This window comes from Asterias rubens, chromosome 14 (assembly GCF_902459465.1).
Source record: "Asterias rubens chromosome 14, eAstRub1.3, whole genome shotgun sequence".
NCBI classification, from domain to species: domain Eukaryota; kingdom Metazoa; phylum Echinodermata; class Asteroidea; order Forcipulatida; family Asteriidae; genus Asterias; species Asterias rubens.
Window position 1 is genome coordinate 6,087,969 of NC_047075.1, and position 17,364 is coordinate 6,105,332.

Sequence of the window (17,364 nt, forward strand, 5' to 3'; positions counted from 1 at the left end):
CAAAAAACAATCTCTGTCTTGCGTCTAACAGAAAACACTCTCTGTCTTGCGTCTAACAGAAAATAATCTCTTTCTTGCGTCTAACAGAAAACACTCTCTGTCTTGCGTCTTACAGAAAACACTCTCTGTCTTGCGTCTAACAGAAAACAATCTCTTTCTTGCGTCTAACAGAAAACACTCTCTGTCTTGCGTCTAACACAAAACAATCTCTGATCATTAATAATACTAGTAAAAGTGAACTTACGGCCATTAGCTGGAGACGAACTCTGGAGGCTGAGCGTTGCAAACAAAGGGGTCTTCAAGAGACCGTTGGATATTAATTGCAGGCTGAAATTTGGCACTGTATTTTGCCAAATCTAGAAAATCTTGGGATATTTTTAGCCAATTCACCCAAAGATAGCCTATTGCTACTGGTCTGTCTGCCACATACTCACATAGGGCCTCAGCTCTCTCTCTCTCAAAATTGCTGCCTTCTCTCGGAAGATCAATTTGTGTACTAAATAAAATTGTACTGCTTTTGCCAGCAATCACTCTAACATTCCTCACTTACAATAAAACACTTTAACACATTCCCTCGATTCCTGGAACTCAGTAAGAACAATGACCATGAAACACATTAGCACTGTGACGTATAAGGTATGCAGGCCGCGCCTAGGTTTTTCCACTAGTTGAACCATACTGCCTAGAAACACTCTGCCTGATTGGCTTGAACTTCTGGGATTGAACCAAAGTAAAACAGGGGTGTTTGTGCTAGCTAAAATTAGATAAAAGATGCACATATAACGCGGAAACTGAATGGAAATTTGTGACACATGGTCTAATGATGATGATATTAGAAAACATCCCTTGAAATATTTCTGTCTGAAACGTTATATTTGACAATAAATAAATAAAACAAATTTCCTGTAATGGAGTTTATCGCTCTGTTAGCGATTTATTTTGTATATTTTTTAAAAAGATGTCATGCAAAATGTGTTTTTATCGATTTTGTTTTTACTATTTTCTCGTGACCCAGATGCCGGATCAATCTCAAATCTCTACAGGTTTGTCAGTTTATGTATACATGTACATGTACATGTACATTTACATGATGGATTACATAAAGTGCTTACACTGCCAGAAAATGTTTTGTTAGCAAAAATTCTGTAATGTTCTTTTAAGTTTAAAGGCAGTGGACACTATTGCTAATTACTCAAAATAATTATTATCATAAATCCTTACTTGGTAACAAGTAATGGGGAGCTGTAGATAGTATAAAACAGTGTGAGAAACGGCTCCCTCTGTAGTAGCATAGTTTTCGAGAAAGAATTAAGTTTCCACAAATTTGATTTAAAGACCTCAGAATTAGATTTTAAGGTCTCAAAATCAAGCCTCGGAAAGCACACAACTTTTTGTGTCATGTGACAAGGTTGTTTTTTCCTTTCATGATTATCTCGCAACTTAGACAACCAATTGAGCTCAAATTTTCACAGGTTTGTTATTTTATGCATGTTGAGATACACCAAGTGAGAACACTGGTCTTTGACAATAACCATTAGTGTCCAGTGTTTTGTTATTAATTTGGAGTAAAAAAGGTTTCGTTAAATGCAAAGGCACTGAGGTACACTCGACTGCGGTTAATACGAGGTCCGCCGGACTGGCCCATTTTCCTTGTATTATCCGGACCTCGTTATATCCGATTGCAGTAATAATCATTGTACTATGCACAAAGTGCATGACAACGGCCGCACGTGTACACAGACATATGGTGTAGCTGCAATGGACTACTGTGTGCATAGAGTAGTGTGTCATGTACTGCTCAACAAACACAAAATTAGGCTAATAAAACTGTTTTAATTAAAGCCATTATACACTTTCGGCACAGAAAAAAACCCAAAAGTTCACAGATTACCAAGTAACTTACAGGGTATACTGAAGGTAACGGTGAAAGACTTCTCTTAAAATATTATTCCATGAAATGCTTTACTTTTCGAGAAAACATTATCAATTCTCGTTGTCGAGAATTACGGATTTATTTTTAACACATATCATGACACGGCGAAACGTGCGTAAACAAGGGTGGGTTTTCCCCGTTATTTTCTCCCGACTCCGATGACCGATTGAGCCTAAATTTTCACAGGTTTGTTATTTTATATATAAGTTGTGATACACGAAGTGTGGGCCTTTGGACAACACTGTTTACCGAAAGTGTCCAATGGCTTTAGGTTAGTTTAGTTTTAAATTCAACTTTAAAATCAATTTACACTTTACATGAATGAACAAATGTGTGAGATTTTGACTTGCGTTCTAATTTTGCAAAGCTTTGGTCGAAGGCAGTTGATTGCCAATAAATAGTCTTGGTTTCTATCTGTACCCACCTGTTTAATGCTGGATGGTTCATTGCTAACGCGAGATACCAGGGAAGATCTTGTTGTTCCGTGTTATATTGCTAATGCATGTGCAATACACCTTGTCGCAGCTAGCAGTTAATGATTTCATTGGTAAATACCTGTGTCATGTTAGATGGTTCATTGCCAATGTGGGATACCAGGTAAAATCTTGCTTTTGCTTGTAAATTGCGGGTGGGTTTTTTCGTTCTGAAAATGCATAATGCGCTTGTAAACTCAGTGGATCAGTATCTTTTCTACAGATTTCTCCATTGTTTGAACCATGCAGGCCTCCTTATCCTGTCATTGTCCGGAGTTTGGAACTAACAACCTTGCTTGCTGACTCGTGACTCTGGATTTGGGACTAGTGTTGCTAGCGGTAGCGTCCACTTAGCCCCTCTATTGTATCTGTCTTAAAAGCCACAAATAACCACTTTACAGGCTGTACTGGTATCTCCGTTGTTGGTTTTTGTATTGTTCTCGTTATAAAAGGGTTTTAAACAACGTTTTGCTCGTAATGGGTTGCCCAAATTACCTCTTTATAACCGTGTTCTCACTACTACCGTGCTCGTATAGTCAATATTCAATGCATTGAAACACGCATAGGGCAGTTCCAGACCGGCAAAAAACCTTGTATGAACTGAAACCTCGTAATATGCGAGCTCGTAATAATGGGAGTCAACTGTATACTATTTGAGAGTCAACTGTATACTATTTGAGAGCTTAAAGTCATGTATCCTTTTTTTTTAGATTAGTGTTAAAACCTGTAGCTTAATATGTTTTTATGAAATAGATCTTTGAGTTTGTATTTATGATAGTTGATTGATCAAGCAAGTAATTGTTGTGTCTTTTTAAATTCAGATGGTGCTGGAATGTCTCCTCATGTGATGCAGTATCAACAGCCATCCCATTTCCCTATGGCAGGAAGTCAACAAGTGTTTGTATTCTCAACACGTATGGCTAACCAAGCTGCACAGGCCATCTATACTGGACAAGCTGACTCTATATTATCCTATCATAGATCCCAAGCTGCTCACAGAGACTACCTACATCCTGAACAGGTAACCTCATCATTGACCTTTGTCATCTTACCATGCTATACACATTCTGGCCTCGGCCATCATACAATATCAATCCTGAACAGGTAACCTCATCATTGACCTTTGTCATCTTACCATGCTATACACATTCTGGCCTCGGCCATCATACAATATCAATCCTGAACAGGTAACCTCATCATTGACCTTTGTCATCTTACCATGCTATACACATTCTGGCCTCGGCCATCATACAATATCAATCCTGAACAGGTAACCTCATCATTGACCTTTGTCATCTTACCATGCTATACACATTCTGGCCTCGGCCATCATACAATATCAATCCTGAACAGGTAACCTCATCATTGACCTTTGTCATCTTACCATGCTATACACATTCTGGCCTCGGCCATCATACAATATCATCATGCATGATGGTTTTATGAAGTATTACATTATTGCATCTAATTTGTGGCATTTCATAGTTGAATGTTCAAGCACACTTAATACAATCTCTTGTGTTTCCAAGCCGTTCCATTCCGCATGCATTCTGCGGGAGTGCGCAGATTTTTGTAACAAAAGAACCCGTAGCAACCCGGCAGGTCCACGGCCACGACGGCTCATTTACATGTCAAAAAACATGAATATTCCGGCTGCTCCGCGGAGCGACCGGTCGGCCATTGAGAGGCCCAGCTTATTAGCTGACCGGCAGAACCGCGGAGGAACGCAGGTGGTTAACAATGGTTTTACCGTTGCAGATTAAAAAGCAAAGTAAGGGTGGATGTACGTGTAAAAGCCATTTCCTCCCATGTGTGATTTTTAAGACTTGGTTGGGCCTACATGACCAAAACATGTGAATTCTAGAAATGGTTTTCTTTATTCCTGGCTTCGACTGACAAAAGTTTCAGGCTATACGTGCAAGCTCCGTTCCAAGTGGGCGTCAGAGTATAGCAGTGACAGGGGACAATTTTAAAACAGTTATCTTTTGCAGCGATCATGATTAGCAAAAAACTACCTACATATTGTACATACACTGTATAGTTATCATACAGCAAAATGGAACGGGAATGTGTTTATTTACAGGACAGGGTTACGGGACGGGACAAGACAGGAATTGGTTTATTTACGTTGACGGGATTTGAACAAAATATATACGGACACGGAAGATGGGAACGTGTTAATTATTGGGAATATCTGGGAACACATGGCAAGGGGAAGACGGGACGTGTATGATGCAATTAGTAGCATAACTGAAAATCACCTTTATATTATACCAATTATAATTTTAGCAAATATGTGGCCTGTCGACAATTGGAGTTTAATATACACCTTGTAGATGTTCTTAACATAAATAAACAACTGTTTGATCCTACTTTCCAAGTAGAAAACGTTGATTTTAAAAATTTATTTTAATGTGAATGGTTTCAAATAAAAAATCAATATTTTTGTATCAAGCATAAATGTTGCAAAATATGCATCGCAAATTGGATCGCAACATTTGCGATGCACTTTTTAGATTTGCATAGCAAAATCATCCAAATTGCATCGCAAATTGCGATGCGATACAGGCGAAATCGTTCCCTGATTTATGAAATGCGCGAATATCACATGCGCTAGAGGGTCGGCTGGCACACCCAACATGCATGGTGTAATTGTCTTGTCGGTGCGGCCTGTCCACTTCCAGGATCATGGTATTCATGAGTTGAAAATGTATTATTCTGGGAGAGCACGGCCGGTCCGCGTCCAAGCCGCTGATATTCATGACCTGAAAATACAACTTGTTTAATCATGAGACTTATTGTTTTACCAACAATTGCGCCCGGCATGGATAGCTCATTAACTTCGCCGCGCTTCAACGCACATGACCGTTCTTCCGCGGACTGTCCGAGGTCCTTAGCAATGGCGGTATTTGCTGTCCAGTCCACGGTTTGTTGGCTGAGGAATGCTCGGGAGGTTTTGACAAGGCGCCTTAACCATTATTGCTTGATCCTTAAGATGGGACATAAAGCTCTAGTTCCTGTGTATTGTGTAAGCATGTACATGTAAAAGTACCTACACGTACAGTAGTACAATTATTGTTAAGAGAAGGGTTTCACCTTGGTGTTTTCAGATGCAGATTGCAACATGGCACCTTTTAAACCAATACATGTAGATAAATGGGTTTTACAAATTGAACAAAGTTACACATACATGTACCTTAAAAAAAAAATTACCAAACAAAACAAATAAATGCCCACAATTGTAAGATGCCACTGACCGAGGTGCTGTGTACATGTGACAGGCTAAAATGAACTCATACATCATGTACATGGATTAGTTTGATTTGTGCTGATTATTGTCCAAGTCACAGGCAACCCCTGTATTTCCTTGAAACTTACTTAATTTCTTGAAAATCTCAAAAAGGGCAGCCACATATGGTAGCTTGTAAGAAACACAAAAAATCAGATAAAGAGCTAGACAGTGTGCACACATTTTGTTTTTGCAGCTTATTAATATTAATTATAATAGTAAACGTCTTATTATCTTCCAGTACGCGCTAATCTACCAAATTTAGATGCTTGAACTGGAGGGGGGATATAAAACATATATACTGCTTCCTCTGTTTTTATATACTACTTCCTCTGTTTTGATTGCACAGTGCGTATTGTGCTACTACTTCCTCTGTGCGTATTGTGTCTATGCGTCACGCTCCCTATACGGACAGTGCAAAAATTACATTCTAAACTTTGTGTGCGTGCATGCTGTTCGTCGCGAAATAACGTTCTGAAATTTTAAACTGCGCATTGGCTGGAGACTGGAATACGGGAAACAAAATGCATAATCTGCATCCCATATCCAACTCCGCCTTCGGCCTCGTTGGATATGGGACACAGAAGCGCTATATTTTTCCGTATTCCACTCACGCTTGTGTGATAACTTATACTAGTACTAGTACATGTATAATGCACACATATGCACCCTGCTGGATGTTCAAGGCGCAAGGGCTTCATATTATATTGCTTAAAACTCACTTGATGTAAAATGCATGTTATGTTTCTATATTTGTTAATACAGGATACGCTTCCAGATGTGATGCACCCACACAACAACATGTCAACACAGAATCCACAGCTTTCAACCTTGAATCAAGTACAGCCTATAATGATGGATCATAACAATAGCAATCCAATGCAAGGTATGCTGATGAATCAACAGGTTGAGCATCAATCAATACCTCATCATCAAATACAGCCAATGGAAACTCTCAATAATGAACATGCAAATGTCAAAACAAGTGGTGGACGCAAGCGCCCAGATAGACCAAATTCAATAAACACAGACAGTAATAATCCCAGTAAGAATCCAACAGCTTCCCACAAAAATGTGACAAGTGATGGAAGTACAGGCAAACAAAGTGACTCCAATGCTACCACTACCACAGTTACCACCAAATCCAGTAAGTCCAAATCATCAAAGAGAAAGAGGCCTCCATCCTCTTCACAACAGTTACAACCAAATATGACCCAAGGACCTCAGCTATCTAACATGCCTCCAGCGTCAAATTTTGGAGCATTTCCTCAACAACCTTTTGGACCGGGCCAGTTTCCACCCCATCCACAGCAAATGCCTGGAATTGCAAACATGGGAATGCGACCTCCATTACAAGGCACCCCGCCACAGTCTGGACCTCTGTTTCAAATGGAGGCAACGGAAACAGAAAATCTGGATCCTAGTGCATTGTGGGAAAATCCTCCTTGCAACAAAAAGACTCCTAACCTTGCAAATTTGGCTTGGCAACAGGAGCAACAAATGCGAATGATGCAACAGCAACAGGGCAGTGGCTCTCAGTTACCCATGATGCAACATGAGCAATCTTCAATGATGTCTCCCTGTCATGAGACAATGATGACGAACAGACCCTATTCTGAAGGTAGTCAGTCACAGGAACATCCTGAAATGCCACCATTTTCTCCTGCTTCTGGTCCAGGAATGCCATTTGAAATGACTAACTATAAGCCACCTCAGCAAATTGACAATCCCACACCAGAGCAGTTGAGACATAGAGAGGAAAGATTGAGAACTCTGAAAGAAATGCAACGCTTGCTGTTTCCTGAGGAGCATCAAACTAGGTCTCCTACCCCTGGGCGAATGGTGTCACCTAGTGGAGGAATGGGCTCACCACCAGGTAATATGATGACCCCAGGACCTGCAATGATGAGACCACAAGGACCAACAGGTATGATGGGACCTCAACACAGACCCATCATGCACCTACCTAATATGGGACCACATCCTAACATGGACAATCCAGACCCTGCAATGGGGTTGTCACCAGAGCATCGTATGGCTCAAGAGCAAATCATCATGCCTCCACCACCAGATTGGGATAACATGACACCACCACAAAAAGAATGGTACAAACTTCAGCATGAATTTTATGCATTGAAACGAAGGAAAATAGCTACAGAACAAATGAAGATTGGACATGGCCCTATACCTGAGCTTCATGGATCAGGATATCGAGATCCTATTGATATGGGACCTTATCATCATGGAATGCAAAGTGGACCTGGCATAGGAATTGGCATGGGACCAGGACCTGGTGTAGGTCCAGGTATACCACACGGACTTCCAGGAGATCCTGGATTGCCTCCAACAATAAATAGGTGTATGCCAGGGGCGGACATGGATGTATCAAATCAGGGACCAGTGGGTCCTGGTATGACTGGTTCTGGGATGCCAGGTATGCCTGGTCAAGGAATGCCAATGCCAGATATGCCTGGTGGTCAGACAGGACAAGGAATGCCCCCACCACCTCCTTATCATGGAACTCATAATGCTGCCACACCTGCCATGCCTAGGCGCTCCAGCCTCTCTGGGCCTGGTTCACTGGCAATGAACCAATCTACACCCTTTCCAATGTCCCCTCATCATGTTCCACCAGGACAGCCATCTCCAAGGTCCAACAGAACAAATTCTCTTCCAGCCTCAGGATCTGTTCCTCCTACCACTACTAGCCAATTGTCGACTGGTCAGGTACCTACTGGAAATGAATTGAAGCCTAGCGTGATTGCATCAGGTAAAGTAACTACAGTTATTACAAGTGGAAGCATGCCAACAGGTCCTGTCCAAACTTCAGGAAGCTCAACTACCACAGGATCAGTCACAATTGGTTCTCAGCAAACACCAAGCACTCAGGCTGGCCCAGTATCTCGTCAACCAATGTCACCACAACAGGGAAGTCCATTCAGACCCAACCACCAGCCACCTACACCAACATCGGTACCAACTCCCAACCCTCCTGTTGGGGATTCTACTAAGGCTAGTAAAGCACGTACTCCTGGTAGCAACATTGACCAGTCGCCAAGACCCCCTCAATCTGGAACACCTGCAGGTGATGTACAGTCAGTTGTCAGGATAAGTCAAGCTGGAGGATCACAACCTGGAACCCCTAATTCTGCTCCTAACAATGGAAGTAGACAAAGTGTTTCTACACCAAGCAGTTTGACACCACCAACAGCAAAATCTAACTCTGAATCAAGTAATTCAAAACCCAGTGATGGACCTAATGCACAAATTCCACCCACCCAGAAGCCTTCAGAAAGTGTGGGAAGTGTGACAAATACATCTGCTCCACAACAAAGGCTTGTTAACTTTCCACCCAGCCAATTGAATAGAGATAAAGCACCCAACTTCCCTCCACGAGGAGAAGACCTTCAACAGTATGCATCAACATTTTATCAGAAGGCTTCAAAAGAATCATCCAAATCCAGTGGACGGTTACAGCATTTTGGTCCAGGTAGCCCAGTCGGGCCAGAAATGATGGGCCAAACGGGCGAAAATATAAACTCTCAATCGACAATGTTGAGATCCCAGCCAGATAATTCTCAACCTCAAATAATGCCTCCTCAACAAAGAATGTTGACAGCTCAAAATAGTGGAGTCTCACAACCTGAGTCTATGACGACTCAAACAGGTGTCATGCCATTACAACCAGGAATGATGACATCACAGTCCGCAATGATGACATCACAACCAGGAATGAAGACATCACAGTCAGCAATGATGACATCACAACCAGGAATGATGACATCACAGTCAGCAATGATGACATCACAGTCAGGAATGATGACATCACAACCAGGAATGATGACATCACAGTCGAGCATGATGACATCACAACCAGGTATGATGACACATCCAAGGATATCAACATCACAGGAGATGAGTTCCCATCCATGCATGATGTCACCACAATCTGGTGCTAGTGTAGCGGATAAAGGATCCTCACACCTTGGAATGATTTCTCATCCTGGAATGATTCGGCCACAGCATCCAGAGATGATGACACCACATGGAATGATGACATCACAACAAGAAATGATGGCCTCCCATCCATCAGGAATGAGTGGTATGATGTCACCACAACCTAACATTATGGCACCACATGATGCTATGCATCATCCACCAGGAATGATGCAAACAAGAATGCCAACGTCACAACAAATGATGTCACAAGCCAATATGGGGCCAAGACAAGGATTAATGATGTCCCAAGCAAGAATGGGTCCTCCACACGGCAATCCTTGTATGCCACCAGAGGAAATGATGTTATCACATGGAAATATGACATCACAACCTGGAATGATGATGTCACATGGTGGTATGGTGACTTCACAGGCAGGAATGATGTCACAACAGAGAATGATGTCATCACAGCCAACTATGATGCAACAGCAAGGAATGAATGCACAGACAAGAATGGCATCCCGTAGTCCTATTATTGAGTCTCATGGCATGGGATTTGATCCTCATCACCCTATGGATGGACCAATGGGCTTTCACCCTATGCATGGCAATATGCTCAATAATACGGGAATGCAGGATATGCGTGGAATGCACAGTATGCCTAACAGATTCCCAGGACCAAAGCAAATGCAAAGAAACTTAGGGGGTGCTCCCCCCACCATGGGTCATAGTGTTGGACCTATGGGAAGGACTAGTGGCATTGCTCCTGGTGGATCACCTATAATGCATATTGATGGTAACCCCCGAGATTCCAATTTAATGCAGAGTGAATCTAAGCCAATAAGCCAATCTCAAGTTGGGAGAAGCATTCATACGTCATCACCTAGCCCATTGTCATTATTACAGAGTCGCTTCTCACCACCGTTACTCCCAGATGGTAAAGGACCAAAGCAAACATTGCAATATTTCCCCCAGGGAAATCCTACTCCTGCACCCCAAGCACAGTCTGGTAATCCACACCTCAACCCATCTAATGCACCAGGACCACCGGGACAAGGACCAGCACCAAAACAAATACAAATGCCATTCCCATTAGAAATGGTGACTGGAAACCCACCGTCTATGACACCCTCGTTTGGGCCATCCCAGCGTATGCCAGGCCCATCCGCTAGAATGTGTGGTCCAGAGTCTATGTATCCACAGGGATATCCGGCATCCAATAGACCAAGACAACAACTACCTGGATATGTGGCAACTCCTCGTCATTCAATGCAATATAGTGGGCCTCCTATGGGAATGCCTATGTCTAATACTATGGGTCAACAAATGCCTTACCCGCCAGGGTATGGACCTCATGGACTACCAGGCTCCAATATGGCAATGGGGGAGTCTATTATGCATGGCTATAATAATATGCCCAAATGAACCCTTGACATGAGTATGCCAGACTTACAATGTGACTTTAATACTAGCATGGGAATGCAGTATTAACTGTTTGCTGATTGGGATTATACAAGGAAGGAATAACTGTCACTAATATAAAGGGATCCAATGGATTTACATTGTGTTGTACATTGGTTGGAGTCACAGGTGTTAGATACATGGCTAAGTGATGGCAGGGTTTAATTATATTCATTGAATGTGTTGAAAGTATGAACTACATCTAGTGGATATGACATCAATTCAAGCAGCTTTATCATGTAAGTGTTTGCTGCATGGCATTTAACTCAGTGTATGTGCAGCATTGATGAGTGCAACTAAATCTTGTGGTAACTCTATTGTTTGAAACACTTGCAATGCACACATGCAGAACCTTGTTAAGGTGCCTTTTGAATGAACATCCCAGGCTTTAACTTGGTGTGTTATACATGCACCAAATGGACACTTGGTGCAAAGAATAATTTGAATGGTCAAATCCACTCTGATGACTTGTATGGTAAGAAAATGTGCAATTTGTTAGTATTACAAATCAGAAACATATCACATTTCCCGTACTTAAGGGCAGTGGACACTATTGGTAATAACTCAAAATAATTATTGGCATAAAACCTTTCTTGGTGACGAGTAATGGGGAGAGGTTGATGGTATAAAACATTGTGAGAAACGGCTGCCTCTAAAGTGCCATAGTTTTCGAGAAAGAAGTAATTTTCCACGAATTTGATTTCGAGACCTCAGATTTAGAACTGGAGGTCTCGAAATCAACCATCTAAACGCACACAACTTCGTGTGACAAGGGTTATTTTTCTTTCATTATTATCTCGCAACATAGATGGCTGATTGAGCTCAAATTTTCACAGGTTTGTTATTTTATGCATATTTTGAGGATACACCAAGTGTGAAGGCTAGTCTTTGACAATTACCAATAGTGTCCACTGCCTTTAACAATACTTGCTTTTTCATTTAATTTGTCAATTTGATTTGCTTGAGTGTTTGACTGATGTGTTTGTTACATGTAGATGACTGCAGTGTGCAACAAAGTCAATGTTACACACAGTCAAATGATGGTTGAAACTAACACAAAGACACTTCTGTTCATAGATCACATCATCTTAAATAGACCTTATGTACATGATGTCATGTCAGTATGGCGCCCTCACCTAGTGGTCAAAAAGCGGCTGTTCATTTGCCAAACCCGTGCTTCGCGCATAAAAATAAGTGTGTTTTGATTGTTTGGTCATGGTTTAACCTCTAGGATGGCGGCTGGATGACATCAATGCATTAAAAGGTCTATTAAGTCTGCCTATGTGTGTACTGCTGTCTTTTTTATCCAAAGTGTTTAAAAGGACAAAATTGTTGCTAAATGTTGCTAAATTTTTGTTGCTACACAGGTAGCTGTGTCGTCATTCCATCTACTTACACTGTCACCATGGTCACACATGAGTAGGGCTATTAAAAATTGCCAATAGTGTTGACAAAATACAACATGTACTGAAATAGGTGATATTTGAGCTTTCTTGCTGTATTCATGATGAATGGTGTGCACCATAGCTGTAAATGCATCCAAGGTCTCAACAGTTTAGCTCATATTATTACATTAAATGCACGGACTACATGCATCATGCAGTTGCTGATAATTTATTATCCATGAATAACTTTCTTTATACTTTTTTATGGATAGGAGAGACTTACAAAGAATGAAAAAGTGATGTCAAACAGAATGCAAATCTAAACCTGAAATTACCATAAAGAAGGGACTCATTCAAATATTGTCTTCTCTGTGCATCAAGTTATCAATTTTGGATTTAGTTTGAAAGTTGACTGGAACCTTTTGCGTTGGTACATGTTTAATTGCTTGGACACGTTGTATTGTGACTAGATGCCTGATGTAGTGATATATACACACTGTGTTGCCCCCCTCCCCCCTTGATTATGCTGTACCCAATCTATAAAAGCTGCTCATTATCTCTATACACAAGTTGCACCAACTTCACAACCATGTTGACATGACAACGCATTAGTATAATAATGCATTGACTTTTACGAACTGCCCGATGAGGTCAATTACCACTAGATCTTTCCTATTATTTCATGTACATTAATGAGCCTTTCATTGTACGATGCTCTACTGAAAAAGCAATGTGCCTTTCATTACATGCTGCAGTTATGACTGCTGCAACTTATTTTCTTATCTCATCCAGTGCAGAACAGATGCTGCTCCAGATGCTGGGGAAAAACGGTTGAGTTATTTATTTTAACTAATAGGTTCCCACTTAATGTAGTACAGTTTAATGTTGACTTGTACTGAAAATGGCAACACCTACTATCGAGTGACTAGAGATACATTCAAATAGGAATGACCTAAAGGCTTCAGTCACAAACTAACCCAATCCAGATTGTATTCAGAATGTGTATTCATGTGAACAATCAACTGTCTACTACTCTAAGAATCAATTTTACTTTGGTTTTATTTTTTACTTCAGATTTTATGGTTTTCCCAGAATGTCAGCTGGAAATAACACTTGTGTGTTTGAGGTTATTTATTGGTTTATTCCAACTATTTCTTGCTGGTATTGAGGCAGTGTATTTTGGCATTATTATTGGTGCTGTATATCATTTGGTGGTTTGCGTGTGTATGATGCATTGCCTGGATGGTAGCAATGAGTCTTGTTATACCTCTGTACAAATTTTGAAGTTTGATTGGTCGAGAACCAATCACATGCCGTGCAACAAATACGCATGTTACATGGCTCGACGGGCCGGGTAACATGAAAAGTGATGTACATTGGTGTACATCACCTTGATCGTTCCCGGCGTTGGTCGATTTCCAGCGCTGTGTAGGAAACAGCCGCGAGTTCGAGGGCATTGTTTCTTTTTTGTTTGCTTATTAAACAATGAATAGTCCGCAGTAATAATGTTTGAAGATGACAACAGAACTTTGAGAAGAAGATTAACAATTATACAAAGGTATAACAAAACAATTGTTGCACGCTGTGACTAGGGTCCATGGGTTTTGTACACCCTTGAGGGGAAATGGCACCCTCGGCTTCGCCTCGGGTGGCATTTCCCTCCTCGAGTGTACAAAACGCCATGGACCCTAGTCACAGCGTGCAACAATTGTATAATGAAGCACCCACCAGAATACACCATTAGAGTGCAGTATACATGTACTGTAGGTACAGACTTGGAGACAACTAGCAGCTGACTTTATGCACTAGTTGCAAAAACAAATAGGGTATGACTGCTGAGTGTTTTTTGGAAGGTATCTTATTTTAGTCTACAAATATATACATGTACAAAAGAATCATGTTGTACAGTTTGTTTTCCTCTAAGTTGCAGGACAACATGTATTTGGTTACTTGTTACCATTTCAGTTTGTTGCAAATAAGCTGGTAATATTGAACTTATTTTGCAGCATTATGCATGTTTTCAAAAAGGCAAGATGGCAGCTGCATCATTTGTCAATGCATGCACAGGATACCATGAACAGCTGCTTGCTTTGTCAATGCATGCACAGGATACCATGAACAGCTGCTTGCTCTAGCCATTATCATAAGACTCATATAAACCCACCCCAAAATATATTTATCTGTTTTTGTCTGGTGGCTTAAATGCAAGGTACATGTACAAAACAACAAAGTTCCCATTCTATTGAAGATCAAGTTGTTTTACTTTGGCCAAATTGAGTGTATTGACTGCAATAAAGTTGTACAGCAAAGGGCTGTATTCAACTGTGAGAACATGATAATTAGTTAATAATGAGTGCTTGTCTTGAGACCTGTAAACACTGCCAATCTTAGATATTGTGTTCAGACAGTATCTGTAACAAGTGTAATACAATGTATAAAGTGATTTAATTTAATTTGTACTGATCTACCTCAGACCGCTATTGTACATAATTGAGGGATATTGTGTGCCAATCTATGTAATTCAACGCATCTATCATCAACATTATAACCAATGTGATTGGATTACTTAAAGGCACTGGACACTATTGGTAATTGTTAAAGACCAGTCCTTTCACTTGGTGTGTTTCAACATATGGAAAAACAACTAACCTGTGAAAATGGGAACTAAGTTGCGAGATAATTATGAACGAAAAAACACCATTGTCACACGAAGTTGTGTGCTTTCAGATGCTTGATTTCGAGACCACAAAATCTAGTTCTGAGGTCCCAAAATCTAATTCGTGGAAAATTATTTCTTTCTCGAAAACTATGTTACTTCAGAAGGAGCCGTTTCTCACAATGTTTTGTACTATCAACAGCTCTCCATTGCTCGTTACCAAGTAAGGTTTTATGCTAATAATTATTTTGAGTAGTTACCTAATAGTGTCAATTCTGTAGAATTGGCTGAGCCATGAAGCAGGTTAATCAGTTGGTTTACATCTACCCCAATCAGGGTCCTTTTTGGCGATCCTAGCAAATAACTGTTTGGTCATTGATTAACCAATTTGAGCAATTTGTGACCATTGAATACAGAAGGATTTGCGCTCAAAGCCTCAATTCAGTCTGGAGTTCTTATCAATGTTGTGCAGAACTGAACATTGAATGGTAAATTGTAGGCCTACATCACAAGGACAACATGTCATGTACATGAAGGTTCACTTTGGTACAAACATTAAAAAAACATAATCCCATAACTATTATGATAGGGTAAGCTGTGCACTTTGCAGTCAGCATTAATGCTTAGGGATGTGTGTGTGGGCATTATTGTTTAGCTGGTGTGCTTGCTGGGTGTTGGTGTTGAGGGAGTGTGCTTGGGTGTTGAGGGGGTGGGGGAGTGTGCTTGGGTGTTGAGGGGGTGGGGGAGTGTGCTTGGGTGTTGAGGGGGTGGGGGGCTGGCTGATTGGTGTTACTGTTTGGGGATTGGGGTGGCTGATTGACAGGCAGTGTGTACAGGTGTTATTTCAGATGTGCGCAGGAGTGATATTTCACAATAAGTTATGTGGAAAAATAAAATGCGCTTTGGCCATTTATGCTCACGTAGGTGCAAAAATGTCTTGTATAAACCGCTTTTTGTGTAAAGGTTTTGGGTGTTTAAAACCATCACTGCTTGAAAATGTGAAATACAACCTTGTTGCACTTGAGCTACAATATGTGCACTGTAGGTAATTAATGTTAATAATAATAATAATAATTAACCATTCTTATATAGCGCATAACACATAGAAATCAAACATGTCCCTAAGCGCTTCTGAGAAAAACACAACAGAATACAAAGACAAGACGTACTTGGTAACAAATAAAATGGATGAATTAAATGATAAATAAGTGCGTCTTTAAAGCAATCTTAAACCTAATAATGGAATCAATGTTTTTTATGTGTTCCGGGAGATTGTTCCATAAGGTTGAGGCAGTGTGAACAGTGTGTTTACAGTGATACTCTTAAAACAAAAGATTTTGGCATAATATGGGATACCCTGTTCTTTACAATTTCATGTTGAGCCTTACTGCGTTGGTAAACAACCTCATTTAAAACTATTTCAGAGTAACTCTAAAAAATGTTGTGGTGGGATTCTATTTGTGTCTGTTACGTTTAACTTTCAGACTAAAAAGTGTTGTTGTTCAGTTCATGTTAGGTTTTGCATGTGTGTGTTCTGATTATGTTTGTCCCTTTTTGTGCTTTTGTTAGTTTATTGACACTATACTGCTTTGCAAAAAGAGACATGTTGTGAATCTTTTGATAAACCGTAATCATTGTTAACCCTTTGGTACACAGGTTAAAGTTTGAAAAAGCAAAAAAAGAACATGTTTAATCGCGTTTTTCAAAATGTTTGTAATAGCACCCCCTGTTGAACATCACACCTAACGAAAGCTCAACACTCGCTCTAAACAACTGAATGAAGGCGGTATTTTGGGGGATTGTAGTTTTGTTTATAAAAGTACAATTTGACATGTTTTTGGTGGTCGCTAGTGATCGCCTTGTTGGTGGTCGCTAGTGACCGCCTTGTTGGTGGTCGCTAGTGACCGCCTTGTTGGTGGTCGCTAGTGACCGCCTTGTGCACCAAAGGCACTAAACACTAAACTTGTTTTGTTAGCATAAAAACTTACTTGAAAACGAGCAATGGAGAGCTTTTAATAGTATAACATTGTGAGAAACGGCTCCCTCCGAAGTGACATAGTTTTTGAGATAGAGGAAATTTCTCATTTAAAGGCCTGAAGATGTTTTTAGACGTCTGAAAGCACACACAATTAGTGAAACAAGGGCGTTTTTCATTCATTATTCTTGTGCAACTTCGATGACCAATTGAGTTCAAATTTTCAACGATTTTTTAATTTTATCCATATGTT

General features: G+C 40.5%; 1 protein-coding gene across 1 annotated transcript in view; it reads left to right on the forward strand.

Moving 5' to 3' along the window:
• Positions 1-11,704, forward strand: part of LOC117299260 (B-cell CLL/lymphoma 9 protein-like) — a 41,569-nt gene extending 29,865 nt beyond the window's left edge. The window contains exons 11-12 of the mRNA XM_033782741.1: positions 3,228-3,427; positions 6,461-11,704. Coding sequence (XP_033638632.1) covers positions 3,228-3,427; positions 6,461-11,059 — 4,799 coding nt within the window. The 3' untranslated portion in view covers positions 11,060-11,704. The remainder of the gene's footprint in view (positions 1-3,227; positions 3,428-6,460) is intronic.
• Positions 11,705-17,364: the final 5,660 nt, after the last annotated feature.